The 11,675-nt window shown below is 36.6% G+C and overlaps 1 protein-coding gene across 1 annotated transcript; it reads right to left on the reverse strand.

Annotated features, from left to right (window-relative positions):
• Positions 1-2,037: 2,037 nt before the first annotated feature.
• On the reverse strand, positions 2,038-11,331 carry LOC114528118 (zinc metalloproteinase nas-1-like). The gene is made up of 7 exons (XM_028549717.1): positions 11,144-11,331; positions 5,518-5,664; positions 5,061-5,184; positions 4,441-4,616; positions 3,721-3,960; positions 3,149-3,277; positions 2,038-2,309 (listed from the first exon to the last, which is right to left on the reverse strand). Exons 1-7 carry the CDS (start codon positions 11,286-11,288, stop codon positions 2,299-2,301), a joined length of 972 nt encoding a protein of 323 aa, XP_028405518.1. The 5' UTR covers positions 11,289-11,331; the 3' UTR covers positions 2,038-2,298.
• Between the last annotated feature and the right edge of the window lie 344 nt (positions 11,332-11,675).

Consider the following 11,675-nt stretch of genomic DNA (forward strand, 5'->3'; position numbering starts at 1 on the left):
GCCATGTTTTGCGAATTAGCAATGGGGACCAGACACTAAACAGTGAAACGTAAATGTGATTGTTGTAAGACGACCATAATCGTTGTGAAAAATAATATAAGAAGATATGAAAATATATTTGGTTGGAAATAAAATCTTCATAGATAAACCTAAGAAGATATAAGAATTACTGTCAGAAGATTTGCCACCTCTGTAACCACCCCAGATACATTCCTCGATACGACCCTGTCTGGATTTGAAAGCATACAACCCTGTTAGTGATTGCAAAGAAGAAACAGGTCACGGTCAGTTCATATGTATTTTTTGAATAATTAAGACATTTGAATATAGATGGAATCTTTTTCATTAAACCTTTTTAACTTTTAAACATAGTTTGCGACAGGATTGCATGCACCAGGGTTTACTGCGATTTAACTACCAAATGTGGTTATAAGGGAAGAAGTCAAGTACGTATGTAAACAAACGGTTTGTTTACTTATATTACTTATACAATGCACGTCCTCTCTAAATATCTAACGCCATTTAGGTTCCCTACGGATGCCTCTGAAAGAATATTAACCAAAGTTATATGTTTAGAAGAAATCCAAAAAATGCTAGTATTAGAGGGGCCTAGCTCACATTTTTAGGAGCAGAACCTATGCGCAGAACAGACTTAACTTCATACAACCGCGTTTATATAAGATCTGTGGTTTAGTGAGATTGGGTCGAAAGAAGGTATTAAAACCCCCGATTAAAAGGTGATGCCCAGTCGGTAATGTAAACAAATACTTTGTTTATGTTTCTTAAAAAATGGCAAACTTTCTGCATGTCTAACACCATATTGTTTTGCTATGGTTTTAAACTGATGTTGGTGTGAGCAGAACCGATGCGCAGACCCGATTGGACACTAGATAATGTGTCATTCCCAGCATGGACTCGCTGATTTATTGACAGTTAAACTCTATCTCTCAGTTTATATACCCTGTCATTTCATTCGTTTTTATCTTGTCATCTTTGAGTTTTATAACTCTGTCAACTCGTCTCAAATCACCAAATACATCATGCATGTAGCAACATGCACTTAGTCATTTCCAACGTAGTTTATATGACTGCATGTTATTTCTAGCACTATTTTGCCTCTCAAATGCATGACTGTTACTTATTTCATCATTTCATCAAAGAAACACATCGCAAATTCAACGAGTGCAAGCAATTCATATATAGCCATATATCGAGCTTCCAATTGAAATTCGTATAATTTCCAAAAAATTACAACAGCTAATGTGCAAAGTACCGTAAGTATTTTACCTCGCTTTTCTATATAACCGTTCGCATTTTAATCTTTTAAGGGCTTTAAAAAGTGTCAACTTTTTGGATTGGTTTCTGAAAGCCGATCATGCGGTATCCGTGTGCACGCGACGATGCGCGTGTTTTTTTTTAACGTGTTTTTTTTTTCATTGTATTCTACAATTTTTTTTTCTTTGAACTTTTAATATCAAGAAATGGATTCAGTGAATGCAATGTTCCTGTATAGTCAGTCGCTTGTGTAGCGCTGCCGCTGGAAGGAATATATAATCGAATTCATTATAAAAAGCCGACTCGTCGAGCGGAATGAAGGATAATATCGGATAACGTGGACCACTGCATCCTCACGTACAAGTTATAATTTTAATTAACTCTATGTTTTATTTACAACACAAAATTTAATTGGTATAGCACAGAATAAATAACTTGCGGCTATAAAATTTTATAAAAGCCGCAAGAAGTATAATACATGCAATTAATAAATACTTCATATAGATATGATACGAAGAACTTGCTGCTAGGAAGTGAAAAAAATTCAAATGTGCTTTTTCCCACTGGCCACCCCTAATGTAGAGTGTGCTGTTAAATGTAAAAGGTTTCGCGTAAGTTTCTTAGTTTCGTTTTATAAGTTTCTCAGGCTATGTGCACACAAGAATAGTTTTCGAGCGTTTTAAAAATCTTTTTTGTCTATTTCATTGTTTAGACTGATTTAATATGTTAAATTAGCTTCAACTTCTATTGTAAATTGTCTGTGTTTGAAACCGTTTTGGTATGAAAACGAATGTGAAAACGCCCGAAACTGGTTACCGTGTGCACATAACCTCAGTCAATAGATCTTAGAAATACTCCCGTAACACAGATATCAATCTGCATGCTTTCGAGCGAGCTTATTCTGCAGACATTTTGTACCACAATGCATTGCGTCTCACTGTTGACTCTCCTGTGACGTGAGCACTTTTAGGGTCTATTGAGATATCAGAGCATTTCTTCGTTCCTTTTTATTTTTGGATACCTTTAACCATCACCTGAAAACAAAGAGTGGTTGCGTTAATAACATTTTTTTGCCAAACCAACATCAGGGGACTGCTCTGGGGACAGTGTGTAGTAAATAATACTAAGACAGTATAGTTTCCCTTTTGTCGTCCATGCAGTCTTCTTTTAATTTTTATTTAAAATTTAGGCCTTTATCATTTCAAAAATTTAGCATAATCGCAAAGCACCTAATGAGTAATGAGATTCGTCCAGAAACACTCAGAAATATATGCATTGCATGATATATCAAATACAGTGGCGTAGCTAGCCCGACAATTTAGTCATGCTATGAATATTTTGGTGTTCATTGACTGCCAAAACAATGATCTTCTAAAAAATGAGTAATGATAATAACTTGCATAGCATGACAAAATCGTCAGACTGGCTACGCCATTGATAAAATAAACTAGGGACAATTTAAATTAAATTCCCTGTTCAAAAAGGGATGGAATCATTTTTTTTTGTGGAGAGGAACATAAATTGTCGTATATATTCCGTTTGCTCTACGCGGATTCCACAAAAATATTGAGCTGGTAACGCCATTGCAAATAATTTTTAATTCTTTATTTTATTTTCAACTTTAAAACTGAAACCACCAGATATTCATTGCCGGATGATATCAGCGTAGCCTATGGCGCATGCTCATGTTTAATTAGCGTGTATTCTGTCTCAAGCCAGACGTTATACATAAAAGGCACTCGTTTCAACAAGAGTGGAAAAAAACAGAGTGCGAAAACTGATGTCTTCTTTCATTGCTATCTTTTCCGGCGACCACGGAGTTTTTCATCATTTATCTTACAGTACCGCGGGGTGTTTTAAATTTGTAACCTACCGCAAAATCCACAGGACTGTTGGCACATCAAATTCATGAACTCATAATTATTTTCACAGGGTCCGCCTTGCTCTGTGTAGGCTCTGCAACCCGTAATCTTGTCCTTACACACATGATCCTGGTCCGCGCCTGTCGGACGAAATCGTGAACGTGAGAAACAACCACATGCAATTATTCCAATTTACACAACTGCAATAACATTAGCAACGCCTCAAAAACAACAACGGCTATATACTCGTAAGCACTGATGCATGGGACAAAAAAAACACAATATATAGAGACAGAGGCGACGCTGATGCAAGTGGACATTATTTCCATTAGTCGCAAGTCTCGTGAACATGTCGGGCTGGTGATGAGATAGAGAATTTCTAAGTGTGTACAGTCTCCATCAAAGACCGATTTGAATACAAAAATAAAGATTTAGATCTGGACTATTTCTCATCGGTTAAAACGACAATTACGGTAAAAATGGAAACCGTAACTATAACTGCTTAACTTAAGTATACACCACAGGAATTGCTGAAACATGCACTATAGCGAGTGCAGTGGTAGCTGCATGTCACTTAACATACCATTAGATTTCGCATTTCGTCGTTCACACTTGTAAAGTTTTCGTATACTTCGTATATCTCCATTGCTGAGATGCTTTGCGTGGCCAAATCGTCGAGCGGGGTCTTTCAAGGCTTGGATTGTGTCTTGTCCATTTTTTGAGAAAGCTTTGTTGTCATAATGTAATATGCTATTAAAATCATACGGCTCTGAGAGAGTGTCGACATCTTCGTTCGAGTACGAGTTAAAATTGCGTTCTCCAGCTAAAAAGGACGAAATGATTGTGTCAGGATCTGACGAGTCGTGTTTTTTTGGCAGATTCAACCCCGTTCACACGATGCCGGCATGCAATACTGCCAGGAGAAAAAATCACGGTTTCGACTGTTCAGAGACGGGATGAATATGTCGTTACGCTTTGGCGTTATGTTCACACGTTGCTGATTTCAATGTCTTTAATTTTTCTAATGGAGCCGAAGTAGTAGGTGAGGACAACTATTTGAATTCATTTTTTCGAAAATTGAATTCGCGTCAAAACATTTCGCCCTACCGTAATGAAACTCCAACACATATAGTCTGACAATAAAATTTTGTTACGGATTCCGATTCTTACGGTTGCATGGTAACACTCGACCGGCCGCTTCAAAATTCAACTCTTATTACATGCAGGTATCTCTCATACATATATCGTGTGAACGCAACCCCTAAACGTATATATAATAGTTTTGCACGTTTTTCAATCAAACCTTCGTCTACATTCCAGTGAAGTATCTTTACGTAATTATCACGATCTGGCCGAGAGTGTTCGTGCAAGAAACCGAGTGCGTGCATCATTTCATGAAGGACGAAGTTCCGTTTCTCGCACACTGGACTAAGGGTAATATTCTGTCCTCCCTCTTTTCTTCCGATTCCAGAATTACATCTGTGAAAGACAGAAAAATCCTTTTAGCAAACCACTGACGTGTATTCATCAAACGGTCCATTTCAATACGCCTAGACCTAGTATGCTTATAAATATGTACGACGTACGTCACATCACATGCAGCAGCTAGGATAAAATCTTGTGCATGCATATATTAGGACTGATTATTACAAAAATTCATGGAGTATATTAAATTATACAAATTACCAGAAATTTTTGGTGAAATGCCAATTTTGTAAAATACATGTCGTTCTGAATGCATTTTTGAAGGCTTTCAAACCCACAAAAATTAGATGCACGCGTAAACCAAATTACATATAACATGCACCAGGAACGCCATTTATGACACCATCAATCATTTCAACAGTATGATATATATATATTATAGTGATGAAAGATTTATCCCAAATTTCTGGCAATGATGAGTACCTAAAATAAACTTACCTTGTTCCTTTTCTGAAGTGAATAAAATGTTTGTCCGTCGTCTTGTTTCTCGGAATAAAGCGAATGCACGTTTTTGCAGCCAGTCTTCTGAATGCCCTTCTTACGGCCTTGTGAAAATCGTTAGCTACAATTGTAAGTTAGAGAAGCTTGTGACAAAAGGAACCCAAAAACCCTTTGTGGGGCTTTACTTTTCAGATGCATGCACAAAAAATGGCGATGGTGAGTCGTCGACCAATAAACATGTTTTCTTGCGTGATCGACAATAAAAGTAATCGGGTTCAATTATCAAGTCTGTGGGACAGCTATATTGACAGCTAACTGTGGTCGAAGAAAAAATTACAAAATTTTCTTAACTGAGAAAATATATGGTACGCAAGAAGACTTCACGAAACGTTGAGATTCCAAGGAATGACCTAAATACTTGTTGATAGCTGGTAGTGTATATGTATGTACTTACACACATCGGGCGCTATGCTATAAGGAATCAAGCCACCGTCCCATAAGTGAGCAGTTCTTAGTGCAGCTCGCCTCTGTCGATTTCCCTCTTTCTTTTGAATTATTCTTAGCAGGTTTTTGTCTGCCAAAATATCACCTTCGATGATAGCTAAAAAAAAACAAATCATACCAAATCCTTCAGAACGAAGGTCACTATAGATCACTATATATAGATTGGGAACTAAGACGATGTAATTTTTCATTTTCAAAGTCGGTGGCCCGGTGGCGTTGCCATGCATGCAGGATTTAAATTCATTTCTGGGCTGCCTATATATGATCATATATCATATCCCCATCGAAACGCCTTTATACAGATTCAAAATTTTTGCAAGTCATCTTGAATGAGATTAGAATATATACGTAACTTATAACCCTAGAATTTATCACCTTAATGACCCTATGCTTATGGAGATGGAGGATGAACAAATTCATGGAATGTATGTTTTTGTCTCATTCAATTTGATCCTAATTCTCACTGAATTCACCGTGCCGTGGACATTATAGTAGCCGTTCGTCATGCATTTGCATGGTGTTCTTTTAATATATCGAACATATCCGGAATTTTTTTGCAGTATATAGTCGCGTAAACAACATAACTCGTTTGTCATGCTGAAGAGTGAAGTACGTTACCGAGAGAGGACTTAATCAAATTAGAACAACTTCCTTTTCATGTGGTGGTATTTTTGTCGACTAGGAAGTATGTATATTGGCAAGATTTTTCTGCATTAAATTGTGTCCATCTCATCTTCTATATATATACTATGTTTGTTTATGTAGTAGTAATCCGGAACAGCAAAGTCAAAGGAAATAGCCAAATAGATCATTCAAGTGGTGCATGCATGGACGTTCGAAATATCGATGTTCCACTTCCAGTACATATTTTGTAAATAGTTCCATCATTCATCGGTCTCTCAACAGTTGTCTCTCTTATTCGTGTTTTGGTCGTTTTCTAAACAATCTAGATTAGAAGTTCTACAATACAAACATATGGTTAGCAAAGCCAATCAAATGATCAGGTATCAAAATCAAAATATCTCGCTTAAAATCCCTTCACGACTCAAGCCATGCACGCGTGATTTAAACGATTATATAAGTTTTAGATTCGGTCTTACTTGTCGTGGTTTCGACAGTGTGAAGATGTTATATTTTCTGGTTTCCTTTGTTGACAGGTTAAATTATCGTATCGCATTCTCAATCGTGTATATGCTGTCCCAAGAGGTCAAGTATATGAAAACAAAATCGGTTCATTTATGGTAACTCAAGACAGATTATCAAAAACATATGAGAAAGAAAACAAATTGAACTTGAAATTGTGCATGTAAATACTGACATGTGACAACCGCAGACTCGTCGCCGCCTACAGAGTTATATATATACATATATAGCCTAATATAGAAAAAAAGGACGCTATGACTGTGTCAACGTCCGAAATTTTGACGAACGTTGTTCTCTACGTTTTTTTAATTCTTAATGAGTTATAGTTCTATATATAAGTCCACATAAAATAATTATTGTTTTTCATCACTTATATACTCGTATATGTTATCATTAATTAATTAAAATAGTTCTTAACGTTTGATCTCACTGCATGCAGTACCAGGATTGCGTATATTATGAACTGGCAAAATAACATGATAAACTGATAACATATCATTCATGACATAAGACATTATTGTCATTATTGTCATTTCCAACAGTATATCTTCACAAACCTTTCTCTTTGTACAATCAATGTGACTGCCAAACAAATTTGTGTTTTTTTTAAATGTAGGCAGTGTGGGATGACAATAAAATCTACAGCTGAAATGTTTATTGGCATATCAGTAATATTTTATAATGATATACAGAGAAGTCAATGAAGCACTCAAAGTATACAGTCGTGTGAACAGTAATGAGAAGCAAGGAATGAAATTCCATGTGGTTTAATTTACTTTGTAATTGGAAATCGAATTAAAACTAAAAATACTCCTCACGAGTTAGGTATAAAATCCGAAGAATGCACTCGATATGAATATATATAGCCACTATACATTTCATAGAACGAAAAAAGAACCCAAGCTGCAATTTAAATCATCAATCTCTCGTCCACCTGTACAGCCGGCAATATACAGCGTGAATCGCCATTGCATATCTATATTATACAGGCCGCTCTTCTAAAAAATTGCAACTTTAGACCAACAACATTTATAATCAGCACGCGCAATATTATATATATATATATATAGATAGATAGATAGATATAGATAGATATAGATAGATATATATAGAACAGTGTTATAACTGTTATTGTTATTTTTAATCTTTACGGTCGCGGAACTAGAAGCTTGGCTGAAATTCGATAGTTACACCTATATATGCTCAAACGAAGGCACGTGCACGTCACGATTAATACCCGCGATTTTTGCAGTTTGGCTGCGATTTTATTTTTATGTGCCATTTTCCTCTTTTGACAGATGTGAATGAGTAATTACTTAGTTACGAATGTTCTGAACATCAGCACAGAGGACCTATACTTGGACAGCCGAGTCTCACTCCGCCAAAAAAGTGTAACGCGCTGCCAAAAGCTTAGCCAGTGCACGTTTGAGAGGCATTCACTGCGTTGATTACTTTTCTTCATGCACTTCGGGACAGTTAAAACAATAAAACATGCAAAAAAACGTTAAAAGAGCAGCTGAAATAATAGCCGTTATGAAATCAGGTCTGCTGACGTTCTTCGGACTATCCTATATATCCTTTAATCACCCCAATCATATTCCTCTCGAAATTCGCCTGTATTCGTTTATGCATATATATACGTTCTTCAGTTTAAATTTTATAAATTTTTGTTGTGCTTGTATACCCTTTCAGAATTCAACAATTTCAATTTAATTTTCACGTACACGACATAAAATATAGCGAAGTATTGCGGACTCATTGCCAGATAAAAAAGGGGGAAAAGTGGGTGACTGTTGTATGATTAACTAATTACCAATTTGCAGTCATTAAGTGGCGGGTTTCTAATCTGCGTAGAATGCGAAAAAGCAAACAAGCTTAAGAGGATAAAGCTCTAAATATTTCAAAATCCAGGAAAAAAATATAAAATTCCTTGAACATCGCGTGTGCGTGTGGGCTGCTTTACAGAAATAAATATTTTCCTCGACGTGAGTGAATAGGCGTTGCTATTTTTAAGGATGTGCTTTTAAGGCTTTTAATGAATAGCATGTCTACCTCCGTTCATAATTATTCCAACTATTTCACTGAATACGTTATCAGATTGACAAATTAACACGTCAGTGATAAGATTTTCAGTCAACAACACTGAGTAATTAAGCCTGAGTTGTCAGAGAACATGAACTTGGCTAAGTTGACTAAATCGCTTCTCCGACCAAAACTAAGGGGGGGGGGACGATATGTCAGCACAATATTGGTATAATGTGTAGGGTGTACCCAGAGAGAATAATCTTATTTCCTTTTGTATTTCAAACCATACTGATATATGTTCAAGAGGGAAAGGAGCTCAATCCTATTGTAAGCATCATACGTTCACAAACATAAATCAAGGAAGTATTATCGAGCGTCTCGTGTCGAAGCTACCGATAACTTTACACTACACACCATCTCTCAAATTACTATAACCTGACGCACGTGCCAAAAATTGTCATGTCAATAATAATCAAACGTCAACAATTAGACTTTTACTACAATAAACAGTTTCCGACAATATATCCTGTTGGCCATTGACTGTATTGGACTAATGTGACAGCTGCATTCATTGAAAATCTTTTCGTCGCAATGGTTGCACTCGCGAATTCGTACAACACAAGGTTATGACTAATTGAAATCTCATAAAGACCTTTTTATATACAGAGTGTGTTTTATACACAGTGCGTAGTTTTAACGGATGATGCCTTTGTATATACATATAAACTTACTAATTTACGATTGTAGTTCTGCATAATCAAATTAAATTAAATCAAATTAAAATCTAAAAGTATATATTTTACGAGAAATGGCTTCTTTTAGAAAATAAAATAAAAGTAATAAATTAAGGAGAAAACAGAAAGGGAAATTAGCAAAAAATAAACGACAGAGTCATGGTTTTCGGATAATTAACTCTTCAATTTCACTAACCACTGTCATGCAAGTGATGCAACAAAGAAACCTTGCACACTGCAGTCCCAAGCACATCAAGTGGGAGATTAACAAAAAACTCCAACGTGCGAAACCGGACAGAGAAAATGCCGCTTATCCTTCAAAAAAAAGCTACTTATTTTAAAGCGACGGTAAAAGAACGTTTTAAATCAACGATCCGAGCTTTTAGGCAAATGCCGTCATGTAAATTAACACCATCCATGGGTTTTTAAATATCTTTGTGCATATCCCAATATAATCTATCAATTGCCTGATAATCGCCCGAGTGCACAGACTAGCGAGTAGTATATGTACATAAGAATATATACTATATATTATATATTTCCCTTTCCATGTGCAATCATCGTTTACATAACGTACATATATGCAGCCGGAAGATGTGTCGAACCCTTAACTAATCTAGTTTATCGATCGAAATGAACGTGGAGACAGATAAATACATAAGCATGGTATATAGTTTCGAGTACAATCAGGGATATTTCAAACTTTTTCCTTCTCATTTTTTCTTCTTATCTATTGTATTAACTGCATTTGGCGACTGACGCCGGTGGCTGAATTCAATGCATACACGACTTTTTGTTCCACAGGGATGACAAGTCTTCGGAAGTTCTTAACCGGTCAACTTGTCCATAAAATTTGCAATTTAAGGATGGCGTATCTCAGACCTTTCTCGTGTAATTTTCTTACGAGATCTATTATCTCGATAGATTAATCAACGTTATCGTTATTATCATTTATCGTGAACAATGGAATACAATAATCTCTGATCACCAGTTTCAACTATCGAAAGAGTTTTGACTTTTGTATTAATGATGTTCGCCGTGCTCCAACTGAGTTTTTATATAAATGAGGAAATTAAAAATCGTGCGCAAATTTTGTCGGAATCACAACATATGTCAAGAGACGCAGCTAGATGACAGCGGGAAAAGAAGGAAAATTATTTTTTTCATAAACGTTGATGTAATGATCGACAAGTTTTTGTTTGGATTGATAAGGTATATAATGAAGAGATTGAATGAGATGTCGACACGCGGTACGTATGTTGCTTAGAGAATTACCTAAAAAACGCAATCGATGTACCTTTCGGACAAAGGTCTTCCGTCTGGAGGTTAGGCAGACGAAGGCGTTTATTTGCTTGAAACGTTGAACTTTCGCTGTATTTTTCAGATTGACTCCGCAATGTAACTACACAATGCAACATATGTTTTGCAAGGTGTCTGCAGCGATTACTGCCTGGGTTATGACCTACAAGTACAAATACCGAGATACTTCCCGATTGAAACTGTATGTTCGTGAGCGTGGTTATACAGTTACCGTTTATTTGCTACTGAGGAAATATAGACGCTTTAGTTTTACCGCGAAGGCACGTAACTAAAAAGTATACGACGCATATCACGTTACAGCTTTCAGAAGGTCTACAACTCGTATAGTTCCGTTTCTTGTAATGCTAAACTTACTTTGCTTTGAATGTTCCTCAGCGTCTTTTGACTGCCTCCTATATTGATCCGGTATCTTCCCTGCCCGAACGCTGTTTAACAGTAACACCAAAATACATGACGCGAGCAAAAGCTTGCTTAGAGACATTCCGCCAGCAAAATCCATCGCCTCTGTTTTACGACGCACAAAATATTCCGAAGATAGCCGCGTAATGAAATGATTGCTATAATGCGGTTGACCTGTGAGCGCGTCGTCTTATATGGGTGACTGGCGTTCATTAAAGCTATGTTAGGCTCGTGACGTGTGATGACAGATTGATGATAAAAAAGTCATTCTATTTAAACACTTGTAATTAATAATCGCTCCGAACGATCCGCCCTCGCTTGCGTGGCCACATTCAGTTATCGTTCTGCGGATATGGCCCGTGCGACATGGCCATTGTCAAAACTGGACTATGGACGACGGACTCGAACTCTTTAAATCCTGACGACTTATTTTGAAATTCTCCCAGTGAGTCTGCACTTCACTTCAAACCCTTTATTATAGGAAGAA

This window comes from Dendronephthya gigantea, unplaced genomic scaffold, assembly GCF_004324835.1.
Source record: "Dendronephthya gigantea isolate DGI-Jeju-01 unplaced genomic scaffold, DenGig_1.0 000001F, whole genome shotgun sequence".
In the NCBI taxonomy this organism is placed as follows: Eukaryota; Metazoa; Cnidaria; class Anthozoa; order Malacalcyonacea; family Nephtheidae; genus Dendronephthya; species Dendronephthya gigantea.

Coding starts and splice junctions, on each gene's coding strand:
- LOC114528118 (XM_028549717.1), bottom strand. CDS start 11,288: ATGGATTTTGCTGGCGGAATGTCTCTAAGCAAGCTTTTGCTCGCGTCA. Junction 3,961..4,440: donor TCACTGGAATGTAGACGAAG/GTTTGATTGAAA, acceptor CGTCCTTTTTAG/CTGGAGAACGCAATTTTAAC. Junction 3,278..3,720: donor ACGAAATGCGAAATCTAATG/GTATGTTAAGTG, acceptor TTCGTCCGACAG/GCGCGGACCAGGATCATGTG.